The sequence below is a fragment of the Petromyzon marinus genome, chromosome 22, assembly GCF_048934315.1.
Source record: "Petromyzon marinus isolate PM22_M1 ecotype Great Lakes invasive population chromosome 22, UKy_Petmar_22M1.pri1.0, whole genome shotgun sequence".
In the NCBI taxonomy this organism is placed as follows: Eukaryota; Metazoa; Chordata; class Hyperoartia; order Petromyzontiformes; family Petromyzontidae; genus Petromyzon; species Petromyzon marinus.
In genome coordinates, this window is record NC_133688.1 from 19,784,882 (window position 1) to 19,804,587 (window position 19,706).

At 51.0% G+C, this 19,706-nt stretch overlaps 1 protein-coding gene across 2 annotated transcripts in view; it reads right to left on the bottom strand.

Moving 5' to 3' along the window:
• Positions 1–1,098: 1,098 nt before the first annotated feature.
• The window catches only part of LOC116945077 (uncharacterized), a 44,088-nt gene continuing 25,480 nt past the window's right edge, over positions 1,099–19,706 (bottom strand). For both annotated transcript variants that reach the window (XM_076068830.1, XM_076068829.1), the window contains exons 8-14: positions 17,045–17,267; positions 16,491–16,677; positions 13,674–13,918; positions 12,566–12,826; positions 11,651–12,082; positions 10,842–11,006; positions 1,099–9,964 (exon numbers count right to left, since the gene is read on the bottom strand). In XM_076068830.1, the coding sequence (XP_075924945.1) occupies positions 6,957–9,964; positions 10,842–11,006; positions 11,651–12,082; positions 12,566–12,826; positions 13,674–13,918; positions 16,491–16,677; positions 17,045–17,267 (4,521 nt within the window). In that variant the 3' untranslated portion in view covers positions 1,099–6,956. The remainder of the gene's footprint in view (positions 9,965–10,841; positions 11,007–11,650; positions 12,083–12,565; positions 12,827–13,673; positions 13,919–16,490; positions 16,678–17,044; positions 17,268–19,706) is intronic.

Genomic DNA, 19,706 nt, shown 5'->3' on the forward strand with positions numbered 1-19,706 from the left:
TAGTATTATAAAAAAATACATCTATGGCCATTTGTCGAAATTTGGCTGAGGAGGCATAACTTTGTTTAATTGCAAAAATTAAAATTAATTTATTTGGCGAAGTAAATGGAATATAAAACAAAATAATCTGAAGAACGTTGAGAGAGATTACACTGAGAGACAAAGAGGAGCACGTGGAGTCGAGAGCACGCGCCGCTGGTGTTTGTGACGTAACGGCACGGGCTCCAAGAGACGTCACCACGGGGCCTCTGGGACAGGTAAAGGCGACACGGTGGGCCGAGTGTGTCACGAACGGTGGGACACACGAAAGGGAAATAACGCAGCCCGCGAGGACGCTCGCCGCGGAGATGGAGCGATGAACTCAATTGGCGTGCGGGAGCTCGAAGGATCGCGGCGACGGCTCGGTGAAGCAAATGAGTGGAGGCTCGGCGGAGGGAGATAATTGGGAAGATGCGTGTGTGTGTGTTGGCTTCGTTAGGCGTTGCTACACTGCCCCCTCGTGGCTTCGTGCAGCAAGTTGTTCTTCTTGCCCAGTCACAACCGAGGCCCTCTGCGATTTCGTTGCGGCTCGAAAGAGAGGGTGGTGCTCACCTGCCGTTAACAGGCCTGAGCTCGTTGTGGAATTTCCACATTCGTACGGCAGGGCCGAGGCTTTCCATAGGACAACCACACCGGACTTCCACACAAAGTTGAAATCATTGTATCGACCCTGGAGGGATGATGGGCTGTGTCAACCCCCAACCAGGATTTGAACAGGTGCCCTAGGAGTCGTAGTGACGTCGTCCATGTTTCGACGGAGTGCTCTAGCCAATAGCGTGTGGCAATCCAACAATTTATTTCACAAAGCTTGGTTCTGCTGATGAGACCCGGAATGTCGAAACCGGTCCAGAGTTTGACTGAGTAAACAAATGCTGCTGGAAAACATCGGTCTGGCAGGCCAGGATGCTGATGCTGGAATGAAATGTGTATTTATTTGTTAAACTATAGCAGGCCGCATGTCCGATAGATGTTGCCGCCCGTCTGTCCTTCCCTCCAGCCGGCCATCCAGCCATCGAGTACGGTGTAGATTTGGAGACACAGATTTGAATTGTGCTCATATATGCTCCCAATATCTTTATTTTGTTTTTATCCAAAATCACATACAGTATACACTTACAACAGAAAATGCATTTTCATCCACGTTTAAAATATGTTTCAAATTATTATAATTGTCATCATTATCTTTCTCACAATGAACACACACCGTGTGCATTAATCCTCGAAAAACCACGTGGGACAGAATGAGGATGGTAGCAAGCTGATGATGAGTTTGCGTGGAATGTTTAGTTTATGTAAATATAAATGCCTCTGTTGGGGAGGAATGCCACACACAGGGAGGGCCCTTTGAGGAAATCACCTTTGACAGTTGGAGGCCAACAACCTCTTCACAAAGATAAAGAGGCCCCGTATAGCCTTAAACATACTGTTGGGGCAAGTACCGTTTGCGAGCACCCTATGAAAATCGGCGCACGAACGGGAGGTGCGGCCAACACCCCACGCTCGGCCCCCTTTGTCTCCCCAGTGCTGATGTTTAATGCACACCGCACCACCAGATGACTCGTTGTTAAGGTTGAGTCGACCTAGGGGGAGGGGGGTAGGCCCGGGACCGGTTCAAATATATTCGCAGCCACTGTTGTTGGTCGTGAATGGGAATCAATCGAACTCTGGTGGCCGGGTTCGTAGTGTAATGTGCTAACACACAACGTCACCGCTCCCTAAAAATACAAAGATCCCCAATATAGCCTTAACAGACTTTTGGGCCAAGTGCTGTTAGCGAGCACCTATGAAGGCCGACACGGCACAAGAGGGAGTGAGTGACTTGCACAACAACCGGCTGCCTTTGTCTCCCCAGTGCTGATGTTTACTACACATCGTACCAACTACTCATTGGACGCTGAGTCGACTTAGCGGAGGCCCAGGACCGGTTCAGATATTCATCACCGATGTTGGGCATGAGCGAGAATCGATCAAACTCGGGTCACCGGGTTCGTAGTGCAGTGCGCTAACCACTGCGCCACCGCTCCCCCCCACACACACACACAGCCGTGGACGCCGGCTCTCAAATCACACCCAATTATTGCACGGGGATTCATCTCGCATCCCTGTCTCCGCTCTCGCGCCCTGTTCAAGGGGAGCTAGATTGTGCTTTCCTTTGTCCACACACATGTTGACAAGGTCATGGGTCTCTATTGCTGTTGGTGCCGAAACAAAAACACAAACACAGTTTACCTAGATACGATGTCCAATCTAATCACAGCAACCACCAGCGGGGATTGCTACATCGCAGGACCGCGTTAGGCATTAGCGTCGCTACGGAAAGGCCTCCATCCAGCAGTGGATAGATCATAGCTGAGGATGATTGCTATTATAGTCTTTTAATAAGGCGCTCAGATTAGCAATGCAAATGTCAGAGCATTGTTGCTGTGTGCTACGGTATTATCGGTGTTTAAGGGGGAGCGATGTCGTAGTGGTTAGCACACAGCGCTACGAAACCGGCGAACCTAGTTCAATCTCCGGCCATGGCGAACATCAGTGGAGAGTTGATATCTGAACTGGGGGCGGTCGGATCCTCACCCCTGCCTCCACCCCCTGCCTTCATCAACCCGCACTGATCAGCATGGTGAGGTGTGGTCAAACGTTCATCCAACAGTGGAGTAACTATGGACTGTAAATCACGTTCAACTTCATGAGAATATTTGTATTGTACAAGCAGCCCCCACGTCTTTTGGACGTTACCTTCCGTCCCTCCCTCCAGCCAGACAGCCAGCCAGCAAAACTTTTGTTCCCGAAATTGTATGACGTCATATTTTGTTCTTGTCATTATATGTTCATATAGTGTGCTTAATTATATACTTGTAGCTAATAGATTCACTATTAATATGAATCAATAATAATTTGACAGTATCAGTAATTATATTAATCTGCGCAACTGATAAATAACATTCTCATTACAACGGAATTCATCAAACTTCCCAAATGCTGCAGGGAACACCGTATTTAGACCTTTTCTGGATAAATACATTACCGTATAAGAATAACAACACATCAATAGTAGTAGTAGTAGTAGCAGTAATAATAACAATAATTTTAAATCAAATGCAATATTTCTCAAGTCAATAACCAATTCCTATTTGGTGCCTATAAACGGTGGCGTAGCTGTGGGTAGTGCGCAGGCGGTGCAACTGCACCCGGGGGGCACGGCGCTCCGAGGAGGCAGGGCGGGATTAGGCAGCAAGTGGGGAGTTGGGGCAGCCCCACTCGATTCCTTGCACCTGCACCCGTGCCCCGCGCCCACCACGCTAAGCCACCGTCTCTGAGGATGTCAAGGATGCAGGGCCGTCCATAGCGGGGTAGGGGGATGTGGGGCCCTTCGACGCCTTCAAACTCAACGGGGAGTATCACCTATCACACCGTGACGTCCAAGCGAGCCCGCCACCCCCCACCCCCCCAGCTGCAAAGCGCGGGGCCCCGGTGCGGTCGCTCGCCGCGGGGACCCTCGGCACGGCTCTGCAAGTGACGGTTGCGGAGTCGTGAATACGCACGGACACGTTCACACGTTCACGGTACAGTCAAAGCCATTGAGCAAATACTCCCCGCGCGCCCAGAGACGCCCTCGACGCGCTCCACAGTGCCACCGTCAACCCAGCGTGTCTCGCGCTGCACACATCACGCCGTTTGTTTCGGGCCCCCCCCCCCCCGACACCCGGGTCATAGCAGCCCACCCACACGGTCCGCGTCTCCGCCACGTTCGTCGGCACACAAACGAAGACGTTACGCGCCGCATGCGCCTGATGATTGCTAAACGCGTCCCGCTTGCGCATACACGCGCGCGAGACATCTCGAGATTCAAACATTCCAATTTGAAACATGGTCATCAGAGAATATCTCTTAAAATATAATTCTTATCAGGCACCCATGGTGTAGATAAGTGCAGTATATCGCGATTATTATCCACTCATCTCTGTGTGTTTTCCCGGAACGTCGCTTTTGACATTTAGTTTTATTTTAAGGCCACAGTGTTATTGACGATTGTGTTGAGCTTGTTCCAAGTTAACATAAATTGGCGTTCTTTGTGTCACGTGAAACATAGCACGTGCACAAGACAGTTTTTAGCACGTAGGTTTTCGCAGCCAACGTTTCAAAATTAAATAGTATGTTGGGCCACGTGCTCTCCTGATTGCTATCCAATTGCTAAAGTTAGCCGCGACAAATTGTTTTTTTTTCAACTTGCCGGTGAGCTGACTCAATATTTGGCGCATTGAAACGCTTGTGCGCGAGACAACGCGATTTATTTGGCTCTGTTGGGTAGTGGAGGGCTTCACCACAAACATTTAGGCCAGAATCAGCAAGTGGCTTAACGAAAACACAAATTGTGACTCGCACGCAAAAGTGTTTGCTTCCTGTGGGATGCAACAAGCACGCGCATTTAAATCCGGCTGTGTCAGCGCACACAGAACGCACCGTTTTAGCAATCATCAGGCTCGCGCAGCGTGTCACAACTTAATTCGTATTCGCCCCGGAAATTGGCGAGCACGGAAAGGCGAACTTGGCCATTGAGGGCTGGGGGAGACCCTGGAAACCGCGGGCATTCATTGTCGTATACGCAACAGCAGCAGCAGCAACAGCAGCAGCAACAGCAGCAACAGTAGCAGCAGCAGTAGCAGCAGTAGCTCGCTGTCCAAGTCGCGTCTATTCGGCGCGACTCGCTCACTTCAAGTAGAGTCAACAGTCACGTCGACGACGACGACACAATCCTGGAAGCAATCAATGTAGTTGTACGTATGTTTAACTTCTTTCGCACCGCGCGTAGCCAACCGTGCTAAGCAGCGCAGGTGGTGGGGCTCTGACTCCCGGTTGAGAAGGGAATCTCACTCCACCACCACCACCTCCTCCTCCTCTTCGCCTGTCATGTCACGTGAGGCGTGCAGGTACAAATAACCGGGGGCAAGGGGGGGGAGACCCAAAGTGTTCAGCCCATGTGGTCAAATCGCCCGGAATGTGCTCCATCTCGCCAGACCTAGGAAAGAGATGAGCGGGGTGGAGCCCACATCGTGCTTGGATGGGCGACTGCTGTGCCATACACAGGTGTTATAGGTTGCGGACAGGGCGACGTTGCCAGCAGAGGGCAGTGCAGCAGCGTACATTGCTGTACTGTACTATTCTCGAACCTCTATGCTCCCCACCTTCATTAACTGGTGGTGATCAGCGCGATGAAGTTTGGCTAAATAACCCCCAGGTCTCTATGTAAGTCTATGGGTATCTATATAAGTCTATGGGACTGTATATATGGGTCTGTATGTGGGAAAGCACTTATGATGAAGCCACTGCCAGTATATTCCATTGTCTCAGTGGACCTCAATGTGAATCTATGGGTTTCTCCGCGAGTCTGTGGGTTTCTCCGTGAGTCTATGGGTCTGTGAGCGAGTCTATGGGTCTCTATGTGAGAGAGTCTATGGGTCTCTATGTGAGAGAGTCTATGGGTCTCTATGTGAGAGAGTCTATGGGTCTCTATGTGAGAGAGTCTATGGGTCTGTGAGCGAGTCTATGGGTCTCTATGTGAGAGAGTCTATGGGTCTCTATGTGAGAGAGTCTATGGGTCTCTATGTGAGAGAGTCTATGGGTCTCTATGTGAGAGAGTGCTTATGATGAAGCCACTGCCAGCATATTAGAGTGGCGACTCGATGAATTCACCTGCACGCTGAGGATAAAAATACCGAGATGGACTTTGTCGCCTCCTCAATATGCAGCCACTGACAGACGATATTTCCCTAGCGTGTCACGGCATTTAATGTGGGGTGGAACCAGGCAGAAAAAACTTGGAAGTTCTAAAGCTGATCTGAGAAACAGCTGTCTCAGCTGTGCTGACAATGAGAAGATGTTGCCCTGGATGCAGAGACAAGGATAGATACACCGATAGAGGCATGGAAGTATGTGCAGAGATAGACGCGGAGACACAGACATAGCAATTAATAAAGAGAGATGGACACAGAAATAGAGATGCAGAGAGACAGAAACAGAGAAGACATACACACACAGATGGCGGATACATTCACGCCCAACAAGAAGGACACATATACATGTAGATATACAGCGATATTGAGAGACAGATACAAAGAGAAAGAGACACAGCAAGACAGACACAATCACAGCACCGATACAGGGAGACAGAAAGAGAGATCTGGCTGATGCCATCGACTCACTACACACTTTAGTCACCGTCAGTCAGCGGAAGCCAAGATTCAAATCCAGGATCTCAGCAGCACCGGCTCAGTGATTTGACCCCTTGAGCTACCCGGCCGCATCTCTTTCTGACCTCTTGATTAACGACTCCTATTGTTACACCGCTCTCTCCGATTGTTTCAAACGCCTGTAACACACACACACCATGGGCACAGTTGATCTGCGTCAACGTTGAGCTGCCGAGGTCAAACGTCCTCCCAAGATTCTAACAACACATTCAGCAAGTTCCCGCACCAAGTGATCATTTCTCCGGGGTGGCAGGGGAGGTAGGGGGGAGTGTAGGGGGCCGTGTCCCCCTTAGCAACATCAGTGGCGTCGTCCCCCCAACTCGCATGTACGCCCGCTTAGATGCAGCTTCATTGAGTGGCTGTAAATACACTCAAGATCAATTGAAGAGTTAATGCGACTGATGCCATCGCACCTCGCCGCCAATTTCTGCCTTCTTCAAGATCATTGCGGCCGTTGAGGAGTTGATGCCTCATGGCCTCCAAAGTCGGCTCTTGACGGTCTCATCCCACTCGCGGAGTTTTACATTGAGGCTGTGGGAATGTGCACCCCTCCACAATATCACGTGGTGTTCAAGACTCTCCGCTGTCCCAGACATCCACACACACAACAGCACTCGCGATTTGATCCACCGCATTAATCGTCACCTTATTGCTGAACGCTTGTCTGAGCTACTCGTCTTTACCAGTCCTGCATGAGCAGATGATCTCACAGCCGCTAGTACAGCGGGTCAATCCACCCCTCAGCTTTTGCTCAGTTGCTGGATTATCCTCTGACTCTGCCGGTTTATCATCGGACGCCACGAGGTCCAAATTCCCGCCATTGCTGTCGCCCGCCTCGCCCGACAAGGTCTCGTCCTCTCCCGTCTCCGTGTCTCCAGTGGGGGCTTTGACGTCCCCACCTCTACCAGCCTCTTCCCTGGAACGCTGCTCGCGCTCGCGACAAGATCCCTGGTGAACCACTGCTTCCTCCGTCGAAACTCCACACTGGAGCTCTCCACCGTGATTGTCCGCTCCGCCGTGGGTCTCAGCGCCGCCGTGAGGTCCCTCCTCTCTCTTGCCTCCCATTTCTGCCTCCTCCGTCGGGGAAGATTCATTCTGCTGCTCCGACCAGCTCAGGACCCGCTTGCTCAGCTGCTTCCAGAGCCGAGGCTTTTTATTCCCGTCGGCTTCACCGTCGCCTTGCCCATTTCCAGAAGCCGCGTTGCTCTTCTCGGTTCCTCCTTCGCGACCGTCGCCCACCTCGTTGCGAGGACGCCCTTGGCCGTCGAGATCCTCGGCTGTTGATCCGCTGCTGCGCTTCGTGCCATCCTCTGGGCCCGCGTCGCCGACGTCGTTGTCGCTGGGCCCCGTTCGAGACGCGCCGCGTACATCGGTGTTCTCGTCCGCTTGCAAAGTGTCACCAGGTTCAACCGCATCCCCCAGATCATTTTGCTGAGCCTCAGCCGCTTGCTGCGACACCTCAGACTTAACCACGCATCCATCCGATTCTTCGTCTGCTCTGGCGTGGTCTCCATCGTCCGGACGTGCATCACCAGGCTCGGTGTTCTCTTCCGCTGCCTCGTTCCTGACGATTCCTCTCAAAACATCTCCGGATTTGTCCGCCGGTGTTTTATCTTGCGCTGATTCGACCTTCTCTGCAGCAACTTCGATTTCCTTTGTGTCGACATCACCCTGGACCTTGGCCTGTTTGTCAGGGTCAGGTTTCTGATCTCCTCGTTCATCCATCGCCGCTTCTCCGTTTTGATGTTCGTTGAAACTCAGCACTCGCTGGCTCAACTTTTTCCACAACTTGGGTGGCTTCTTTTCATCTCTCTCCAACTCCTCGCTATTAGGCTCGGTCTCAGGATTCTGATCTTCCCTCTGTTCTTGTTCCGCAGTTCCTTCGTGGTCACCTGGTCCGTTACATGGAGACTCATCATGGGTGTCTAGCCCTACCTCTGCTGGAGACTCATCCGTATTTATTTCATCGGCCAATTCCAAGGCCTCCACATGCTCATCAGCACTGTCCTGGACACTATTGAGTCCTTCTTGTTGTTGTTGAAAAAGAGTGTCCGTCGCACACCCTGCAGCTTCACCTTCGACTTTGTTCTCGTCTTCTTGTGCTGCCACCAAATCTTCAGCATGCGCCTTGCCGGTCACTCCATTTTCAATATTTGCCACTGCCTCAATCGGATCTTTATCTTGAAACCCATTGTCTGCCTGCGGGGCTTCTTCTCCTGGCCACTGGACACCATGAGCTTCATGCTTAATATCACCATCCATTGCTTTGTCTGAAATAGTATTTTCATGTTTCTCTGCTGAAGTTTCATCCTGGGCCTCCACTTCCGCTGATGGAGCTTCACACTGGACCTCTGTTTCCTCTGTTTCAACTCCACTCTGAGACTTTATTTCATCTGATGGAGCTCCATCCCGGACCTCTGCTTCTTCTACTGGAGCTCCATCTTGTGCCTCTGCTTCCTCTGATGAAGCTCTGTCCTGGGCCTCTGCTTTTTTTGATGAAGCCCTATCCTTGTCCTCTGCTTCCGCTGATGGAGCTCCACTCTGAGCCTCTGCTTCTTCTGTTGGAGCTCCATCCTGGACCTCGAATGTATCAGTTGGAACCCCATGCTTGGCCTTTGCTTCCTCTACTCGTGCTTTGTCATGGGTCTCAGTTTCCTCTGTTGGAGGTCCACTCTGGGCCTCTGATGCCTCAGTTGGAGCTCCATCCTGTGTATCTGCTTCCTCTCCTAGAGCTCCATCCTGTGCCTCAGCTTCTTCTATTGGAGCTCCACCTTGGGCATCTGCTTCTTCTACTGCATCTCCATCCTGGGCCTCTGCTTCTCCTACTGCAGCTCCATCCTGGGCCTCTGCTTCCTCGACTGGAGCTCCATCCTGTGCCTCTGCTTCTTCTACTACAGCTCCATCCTGTGCCTCTGCTTCTTCTACTACGGCTCCATCCTGTGCCTCTGCTTCTTCTACTGCAGCCCCATCCTGGGCCTCTGTTTCTTCTACTGCAGCTCCATCCTGGGCCTCTGCTTCTTCTACTACAGCTCCATCCTGGACCTCTGCTTCTTCTACTGCAGCTCTATCCTGGGCCTCTGCTTCCTCGACTGCAGCGCCATCCTGGGCCTCTGCTTCTTCTGCAGCTCTATCCTGGGCCTCTGCTTTCTCCACTGCAGCTCCATCCTGGGCCTCTGCTTCTTCTACTACAGCTCCATCCTGGGCCTCTGCTTCATCTAAAAAATTATTTTCGACCTCTGCTTTTCCCTCTGGACCTCCATCTTGAACCTGTGCTTCCTGTGATGGAGCTCTGTCCTCAGCCTCTGCCGGAGCTCCATCCTGGGCCTTTGTGTCCTCCTTTAGATCTGCGTCTGTGACTCCCAATCCTCCTGCATCCATGACATCTGATGTCTCCACTAGAGCTTCTCGCTCATCTCCCGGTGTCCGCTGAGACACTTCACCTTCGTTGGTCACATCATTAGCACCTTGATTGTCGTCGTTTTTCATTCCTTTGGTCGCTGGAGAGTCGTCTTCAGTGGCAACAGTGGCTACCTCCCGACCGCGAGCGGACGTTTCCGCTTCCCATTCAGAGGCAACGTCTTCGGCGTCCGAATCTTTCACTGCCGCTTCGTGGTCCCCACTTTCCTCGACATTGTCATCGGCTTCAGCGTCGGTCTTTCCGTCTGGTCCAATCGCATCTGCGACAAACAAACATAAATGAATGCGCACGGTGAAAATGTTCCCAAGCGTGTGGCACAAGGGTGGGTGGGGGGGGGGGATTCTGCAGCACCAGCCAGAGGGTGAGCATTCGTCCGCCAGCAGGAGGCGATGTTGCAGTGCACGGCCTTCCCGGTTCAGGAATTTGCCAGGGTAAAGTGCGGGGACTCCCACTTCTTCCAAGATTATCTGAACGAGCGTTGATTAGTAGGTAAAACACCTTCTACGGAGGGTCCCTCTGGAGCTCAATCGAATGGAGTTTCCCTCTGCCCACAAGTGGCATGAGCGAGCAATTGCAGGGCTGCACCTTTACCCTTCATAAACATCTAATCTGGTAAATTTAAACCCCCGTAACTCGGGCACACGATGGCCGGATTTTTTTCCAAACTACATCGTGGGGTCTTTTAACGTTTGTCATGAAGCAGACAGAGCACAACATTGCACGATCAATACCTACCGCAGGATTAAACTCAAATAAAACCAAACTAAACAATTTTATTTTATTTTACCAGGTAAGGCCCACTGAGCTATATAATTTATTTTTCAGAAGTGACCTGGCCACAAATGATAGTCCAACGAAATGGCTCACTCATCGCGTGGAAATTTATTGCAGGCCAAATACTCTAAACGCATGTTGATGCTAAATGTGGAGGGGGAAACCGGAGGAGCACCCGGACACAAATCCACACGACCACGGAGAGAGCATGCAAACTCCAAATATACAACAGCAGGCGTCAGGGTTGGGAACGAACCCACGACCTCCTGTATACCAGGCAAGGTAGTCAACATCTCGAACTGGGGCAGACGCCACCCTCGAACCACGAAGCTCAAATCCCCCCCCCGCCCCCCAAATTTTACCGTTATGACTGCCACCGCTGTCCAGTATGGCCGCCACTGGCGTCACCGCCGAATCCTCATCCTCGGAGTTCGAAGAGTCGCTGCTCAGCTCCGGCTCGGAGGCGGCCCGCCGCTCCGTGTGGCTCAGCGCCGCCGAGATGCGGCGAGCCACGCTTGTGAGGGCTCCTGCAGGTCAGGGGGGGGGGGGTCGCAGAGGTTGCAGGGGTCGGCCGCAGAAGGAGGTTACGCATAATTACTTCTGAGATCCGTGTGTTTATGTTTGTGTGTGTGTGGGGTGTGGTAGTGCAGCAGTGAGTGCTGCAATGCTCCGAGTTCGATTCCTGTTCACGGCCAATAACAGTGCCGAATATTTTAACCAGTCCTGGGCCTCCTCTGTCGTCTCAGCCTTATGTGACTTAGTAGTGTGGTGTGTAAACATCACCACTACGGAGAAAACAGCGGTCGGTTGTTGTGCATGCCACCCACTCCCTCTTGTGCCATGTCAGCCTCCATAGGTGCTCGCTAACAGCACTTGCTCCAATAGTCTATAAACTTTTCCTGCCAAGCCCACCCCCGTTGCTTAACATTTAATATGGTGGATAGGCAAACGTTCAGCCCTGAAACAGCTCGCTCACGTCACCGCTGGCTGAAGGTCCTCCACGAGACGAATATGGATTGTTTGAGCGTACTTCGCCAGTGCAGGCTGACAAAGGGGGAAACCCAGCAGCTGTTCGGACGTCGCCCGCTATTGCTGATGACCCCTGAAATGGAAGCCGTTTTCCGCTTTCCATCTCCCACATTGTCTGCGGAATCTGACCGACGGTTCTCACCGCTGCTCGCATCGTCTCCAACTACCACCGCCGCCGCTGCAGGGATGCTCCCGTCACCATCGCCTATTGCTTCGTCCCATTCCTCCTCTTCATCCTGTCCCGCCGCCGCGTCAACCTCCGTCGCGTCGCTGCCGTGTCCCGATTCTTCATCGGAAGCGACGGTCCCTCGCCCCTCCCTGCCGACGTTTTCTTCGGAACGAGCGGAGTGGGAGCTCCCCCCCCGGGTCGTGACGTCGCCTTCATCGTCTCGCTCCTCCTCTTCCATGTAGCTGCACAGCGGTGATGGTGTCTCTCTGTCCCAGTCGTCGTCCGGTATCTCTCCTTGCTTCTCCTCATCCGACTCCTCCTCATTGTTCCTCTTCTCATCTGCTTCCTCCTCATCCTCTCCGACATTTTCACTGCTGTGCGCCGGAGAGCTCCTCACGTTCGTCTCTGCGGTACAACAGCAGACAGCAGTGATGTAACTGAATTGAGCCCGAGCGGTGGTGACTATGCACGTGGCCTGTGATCGAGCACTTTAGAGGTGAGGCCGGGTGGATGGGTGGGTGGCTCGGTGAGTGGGTGGATGGCTTGGTGGGTCGGTGGCTTGTTGGATGGGTGGGTGGCTTGGTAGGTGGGTGGGTGGCTTAAGTGGGTGGGTGGTTTGGTGTGTGGGTGGCTTTGTGGATGGCTGGGATTGCAATTCACCAACACAAGGCAAGTGAACTGCTGAACGGAATGTCCTACAGTTGATCCATGTGACCAGATCGAGAGCGTAGGGAAGCCTCTGAGAAGCAGCCGAGACCCGGTGCACGTTCCTGGGCCATCGGTCCGCAGGCCCACAGGGGCCCGACCGGCCACACGCGATCGTTGGGCCCCTTGGCCCGTCCGCTAGCGCCATCCCCGACCCCGTGCCATCATCGCCGAGCCGCTCACCGCGATTGGCACTGCCCACAGTCGCGGAGCCCCCCTCCACGTCGGAGCCGCAATCGGATTCCTCGGTAACTTCTCCGGCACCGTCGTCGAAACCTCGCGGCTCGTCGTCCGTCTCGACAACGCCGCCTTCGCCGCCGGATCCCGGGCATTTCTCCACCACCTCGCCCGTGTCCTCCTCCTTCACCTTCTGCTGCCGCTCCTCCATCTCCTCTTCGAGCTCCTCCTCCTCCTCTTCAAAATCCTCCATGTATTCATTCGGTGCTGATCGGAAGAAAGGATTTGAGGTCGGGGAAAACACTATAAGACGGGCGGATAACAGGGCTCAGTTTCCCGTGTCGTTGGTAGGCTGGAGTAGGTGTTAGGTGACTCTTGGCCCCAGCCCCCTAGCGTGAGGTATACGGAATGTGGTGTGCCAGAACAAAAATAATATTCCAGGTCGCCGACACGGTTGTGATCAAGCTCTGGGTAGTGAGGTAGTCAGTATGTATTAAAAACAAAGATTTATCAATAAGTAACTATGATCGCGATCAAAATACACTTTTGTCATCATGAGCCATGATCTTATCCACTGCTGGATGAAGGCCTCCCATCTCCAATGCCATCATCCCTCACGGTTTGGGCTGATGGGTCTAGATAGTTTTCATTTCAATAACGATAACGAGGATGGTAGCCCGGGACACTTAACTCGGTTGGTATCGGGTATTTGATATCGAAATTGTGTATAATTGTTGGGTTGAATTATAGCAGCATGATTCGTGTGACGGCTTGGAAGAGGCCTTCATCCAACAGTGGATACATCAGAGCTGATGATGATGATGAGAATGAGTGTCAACAATCATGATTAATGTGGATCGGCCAGGAGTAAAGTTTAACCCAACAGTCGACAGATCACGGCTAACGACGAAGACGCTGAGTGTCTACGATGTTCACGATAACGAGTGTGACGGCTTAGGCGGAGGGGGGGGGGACGTCATCCAATCCAGCAGCGGAGTTAGATCGTAGCTGCTGACGATGATGGTTACGGTGAACGTGACGACATGGGGAGGCTTTCATCCCGTAGTGAGTGGATGGTCGCGATGATGAGTGCCTCGATGGGCATCAGAGGCACCTGTTTTTCCACTGCTTGCCGCGGCTTCGTCTCTGTCACCGTCGCCATCATCATCATCATCGTCGACGTCAACGTCCTCGTCTTCCTCCTCCTCGTCGCTCTCCTCCGTCGACGAGTGCTGCTGCTGCGGCTGCTCGACGCTCTCCCTCCGCGGGGGCTCCGTGCGCGCCGCTTGCTCGCGATCGCCCCCCTTGCGCTTGGCCGGCGGGAAGGGCTGGATGTCCAGCCCCTGAGCGATGATGCACCTGGCCACGAGGTGGCATCACAGGGACATTAAATAAATATATGCGGTCACCGATTTTTACGACGTCGTAAATCGAGCCCCTATTTTCGTCATAGACAACGGTAGAAACGTCACTTGCTGGTGGTTTCCTTTTACCGGCGATATTTATCAGGATTTAATAAGTTAATAAAATCTACAGAAAATCGAGAATAACAAAACCTCCACGCCGAGTGACATCAGAAACCGGACCGGAGTCGTGTCGGAAGATACGTCGTAAGTCGAGAATCTGCGTCTTAAATCGATCCGTGGTGGCATTATATAACTGTCGTAAATTTGGACCGTCGTAAACCAGAGCCAGCTCATCTTTCGAAAGAGGCTTTGTACAACAGAGACACCCGTCACATATGAATTTGCGCTGAAACCATTTTCAAATTTAACATAGAAAACAGTGCAAGAGCCTCGTGAAAACGGGTCTTACGGCTGAGTGTCGCTCTCTCCTGGTTAAATAAGTAGGAATGGTGGAACTACATCGGATAGCTATGCGCAGAGACGGACGGAGCTCGCACTCCTAGAGGTAGTTGAGACTCGCTTGCCCAGGAGAGCCAGACAGACTCGCCAGAGCCAGGGGCACACGGAGGTGGGGGTTTGCTGTGGATGTCCTGGCTGCTGGCTCGTGTCCACTGGCAAAAGCAAAATCCCTAATTTCGATCGGATCATTGGGGTTTATTAGTAATAAATTCGGCATTTTGCGACCCACACTGCCACTGTGTAGCATATTATTACGTGCCAGGGACTCTATGAGATGATAGGACAATAGTCTGAGTCCATAATTGGCAATAAGTAACGGCAAAGCAGTTGTTATAAGTGACAAAGAATTGTTCACAGTTGCGTTTACAGCACACGATTCCCTGAAGGCATTCACCTTCAGCGAGCGCGATGCCGATCACACAACGCGGTTCGAATTCGACCCTCGATCGATCGCTGCGCCATCGCTGCACACGCGTCGAATAAAAAGCAAGGGACAAGTCTTTACTAACAACTCCTTACTTACTAACAACTCCTTACTTACTAACAACTCCTTACTTACTAACAACTCCTTACTAACAACTCATTACTTACTAACAACTCCTTACTTACTAACAACTCCTTACTAACAACTCCTTACTTACTAACAACTCCTTACTTACTAACAACTCCTTACTTACTAACAACTCCTTACTTACTAACAACTCCTTACTTACTAACAACTCCTTACTTACCAACAACTCCTTACTAACAACTCCTTACTTACTAACAACTCCTTACTTACTAACAACTCCTTACTAACAACTCCTTACTTACTAACAACTCCTTACTTACTAACAACTCCTTACTTACTAACAACTCCTTACTAACAACTCCTTACTAACAACTCCTTACTAACAACTCCTTACTTACTAACAACTCTTTACTTACTAACAACTCCTTACTCACTAACAACTCCTTACTCACTAACAACTCCTTACTTACTAACAACTCCTTACTCACTAACAACTCCTTACTCACAACTCCTTACTCACTAACAACTCCTTACTTACTAACAACTCCTTACTTACTAACAACTCCTTACTAACAACTCCTTACTCACTAACAACTCCTTGCTTACTAACAACTCCTTACTCACTAACAACTCCTTACTAACAACTCCTTACTTACTAACAACTCCTTACTAACAACTCTTTACTTACTAACAACTCCTTACTTACTAACAACTCTTTACTTACTAACAACTCTTTACTTACTAACAACTCCTTACTTACTAACAACTCCTTACTTACTAACAACTCCTTACTAACAACTCCTTACTAACAACTCCTTACTTACTAACAACTCCTTACTTACTAACAACTCCTTACTAACAACTCCTTACTTACTAACAACTCCTTACTTACTAACAACTCCTTACTTACTAACAACTCCTTGCTAACAAGTCCTTACTAACTAACAACTCCTTGCTTACTAACAACTCCTTACTTACTAACAACTCCTTACTAACTAACAACTCCTTACTTACTAACAACTCCTTACTAACAACTCCTTACTAACAACTCCTTACTTACTAACAACTCCTTACTTACTAACAACTCCTTACTCACTAACAACTCCTTACTTACTAACAACTCCTTACTAACAACTCCTTACTAACAACTCCTTACTAACAACTCCTTACTTACTAACAACTCCTCTATCATCTTTCATTGCTGGAGGGGTTGCCCCCCCTACCTGAAAATCCTGGCTCCGCCATTGCTCGTGCCAATAGTTTGGTGCCGGCCTTCGTCACGTGGCTACGTTCAAGGGAACCGATACAGCCACCACATTGCTGGCAGGGTTAAAGCTGTCAGCCCCTCCCTCCCTACTTCAGGCCCCGCCCACGTTCACAAAGCCACACCCACTCGACCACTAGCCCCGTCCAGGCAGTGAAAGTGGTGGCCTCGCTGCTCTCTCTGACCTGGACCCTCGCCCGGGTTAAGCCCACGGCGCCGGACAACCGCAGTTGGTGGCCGCTGATTGTCACCCCCCCCCCCCCGTGCGACCCCCTCCCCCCAGGCAATCACCGGTAGCAGGGTGCGGCGCCCTGCACGCCCGTGAGGCTGAAGTGCGACAGACGCCCGCTGAGTCGGCCGCCCTGCCAGTGGCGGAACTCGCAGCACCAGCTGAGTCGGCCGACCAGCAGGCCGTCTACGTAGAGCGACAGGCTGAAGGGGAACCCGCCGAGCCGACGCGACCGGAACCGAAACGCCTCTGCGGGGGTGGACAGGAGACGATTGGCATTAATCAGGGTGGTGGCAAAGGTGGCGAGATGTTAACTCACTCGCCTGGTATGCAAGGAGGTCGTCGGTTCGATCCCGACCCTGGCGCCTGCTGTATATTTGGAGCGTGCAAATCTCTCGCTTGGATTTTTCTGTGGGACCGCCAGGTTTTCCCCCCACATTTAGAATCAACATCACGCGTTTGTCTGCAATACATTTCCACGAGATGATAAACCCCTTTAGTTGAGCTATCATTTGCGGCCATGTTCGCTTCGAACAAAAAGAGCTATATAGCCTTACCTGGTAATATAACATTGTATTACATTTTCTTAAATATATATGTCTAGTCTCGCCATTACCTCCTCTCCTAAGGCGACCGTGGAACACGCAGAGGCTCTCCCCGCCGCAGTGCTGCTGCATCACCCGCACCTCGTCGCCGAGCACCTGGTCTCGCGACGGGCGCCCACGCTTGCCCAGGTAGAGCATGGAGACCTCTGCGGCGGCGGCGGTGGCCGCGCCGCCGCGGGGCTGGGGCGGGCGAGGGACCAGCGTCCGCAGCCGCGGCTGGGAGCCGGAGCCAACCTGCGGAGGGGGGGGGGGGAGTGTTTGTGTGTGTGTGTCTACGTTGAACTTCTTTCGCACCGTACGTAGACAAGCGTGCTCATCGGAGGTGCGGAGGGGGAGGATAACAAGCTAATCACAAAAAGCAGTTTGAAATAAATTCGTTTTCTGATACAGTATGTATTAATCTTGGATATATTTATTGGGAAAATTTTAATTTCTTCAAGTTCCACTGTCCAAATCAATAGCTGGTCGTTGACCTATCGTATTTTGAAAGTGTTACTCCATTGCCTGCTTTCCCATTTACGAGGAGCGGGGAAGGCAACAGCAGCCGCACGGTGACCCCGTGTCAAAAACCCCTTACCCCGAGCTCTGTGGTCCTCTGCATATTCAGATGTCGTCAGCCAATTTGAGAACATTAACAGCAGGCCGATGCACACACTTCCTTCATTAATTGATCAGTAAAGCCACGGGCCACAGTGATGCGACCGTGGCCATGCAAACCACGTACGCCACGGCCCATATAGTAAACTCATAGAGACAAACGGACATGCATAGACACGAATGGGGATACAGTGAGGGAAAAAAAGTATTTGATCCCCTGCTGATTTTGTACGTTTTCCCACTGATAAATAAATGATCAGACTATAATTTTAATGGTAGGTTTATTTGAACAGTGAGAAACAGAATAACAACAAAAAAATCCAGAAAAACGCATGTCAAAAATGTTATAAATTGATTTGCATTTTTATGAGGGAAATAAGTATTTGACCCCTTCTCAATCAGAAAGATGTCTTGCTCCTTGGTGTCTTTTATACAGGTAACGAGCTGAGATTAGGAGTGCTCCTAATCTGAGCTTGTTACCTGTATAAAAGACAACTGTCCACAGAAGCAATCAATCAATCAGATTCCAAACTTTCCACCATGGTCAAGACAAAAGAGCTCTCCAAGGATGTCAGGGACAAGATTGTAGACCTACACAAGGCTGGAATGGGCTACAAGACCATTGCCAAGCAGCTTGGTGAGAAGGTGACAAGAGTTGGTGCGATTATTCGCCGTGAAGGACTGAAATCCTGCAGCGCCCGCAAGATCCCCCTGCTCAAGAAAACACATATACATGCCCGTCTGAAGTTTGCCAATGAACATCTGAATGATTCAGAGGACAACTGGGTGAAAGTGTTGTAGTCAGATGATACCAAAATGGAGCTCTTCGTCATCAACTCAACTCGCCGTGTTTGGAGGAAGAGGAATGCTGCCTATGACCCCAAGAACAGCATCCCCACCATCAAACATGGAGGTGGAAACATTATGCTTTGGGGGTGTTTTTCTGCTACGGGGACAGGACAACTTCACCGCATCAAAGGGACGATGGACGGGGCCATGTACCGTCAAATCTTGGGTGAGAACCTCCTTCCCTCAGCCAGGGCATTGAAAATGGGTCGTGGATGGGTATTCCAGCATGACAATGACCCAAAACACACGGCCAAGGCAACAAAGGAGTGGCTCAAGAAGAAGCACATTAAGGTCCTGGAGTGGCCTAGCCAGTCGCCAGACCTTAATCCCATAGAAAATCTGTGGAGGGAGCTGAAGGTTCGAGTTGCCAAACGTCAGCCTCGAAACCTTAATGACTTGGAGAAGATCTGCAAAGAGGAGTTGGACAAAATCCCTCCTGAGATGTGTGCAAACCTCGTAGCCAACTACAAGAAACGTCTGACCTCTGTGATTGCCAACAAGGGTTTTGCCACCAAGTACTAAGTCATGTTTTGCAGAGGGGTCAAATACTTATTTCCCTCATTAAAATGCAAATCAATTTATAACATTTTTGACATGCTTTTTTCTGGATTTTGTTGTTATTCTGTCTCTCACTGTTCAAATAAACCTACCATTAAAATGATAGACTGATCATTTCTTTGTCAGTGGGAAAACGTACAAAATCAGCAGGGGATCAAATACTTTTTTACCCCTCACTGTACATAGAGGCCCATAGAGATGCAGTACATCCACAAGCCACAGGCGTGCGATTGTGGTCGTGTTTCCCAGACTCTGCACCACAGGAGCAACAGCAAGCTCTCTCTGCTGCAGTGCGAAGTGGTTGTTACCCGCAGCAGCCTATCAAAAGGCTGCTTAACCCAGCCCTCCCACCCACCCATGCCCCCTTACTGACTCCTCCCCCCTCCCTTAACCTGTATATAATCCCGGTTGTCTCTGAACTGTGCTCCTGACACAGATATTCTGCGTTGACTTATCCACCTGAAGACGGAAGCTTGTGTTGCCTCCGAAATGTCGTGATTTAATTATTTTATTTTATCTACGTGACTTTACCGAATAAAACCAAAGAGTATGCTGAAGCACTCTCGTCGTGGCCAGCAGCGGCAGGACCCCTCGACATTGCCATCGACCCCCTAAAACAATATTGCCGCCCTACGCAGGAATAGCATAGAATCGGCCAATCACTGAGTG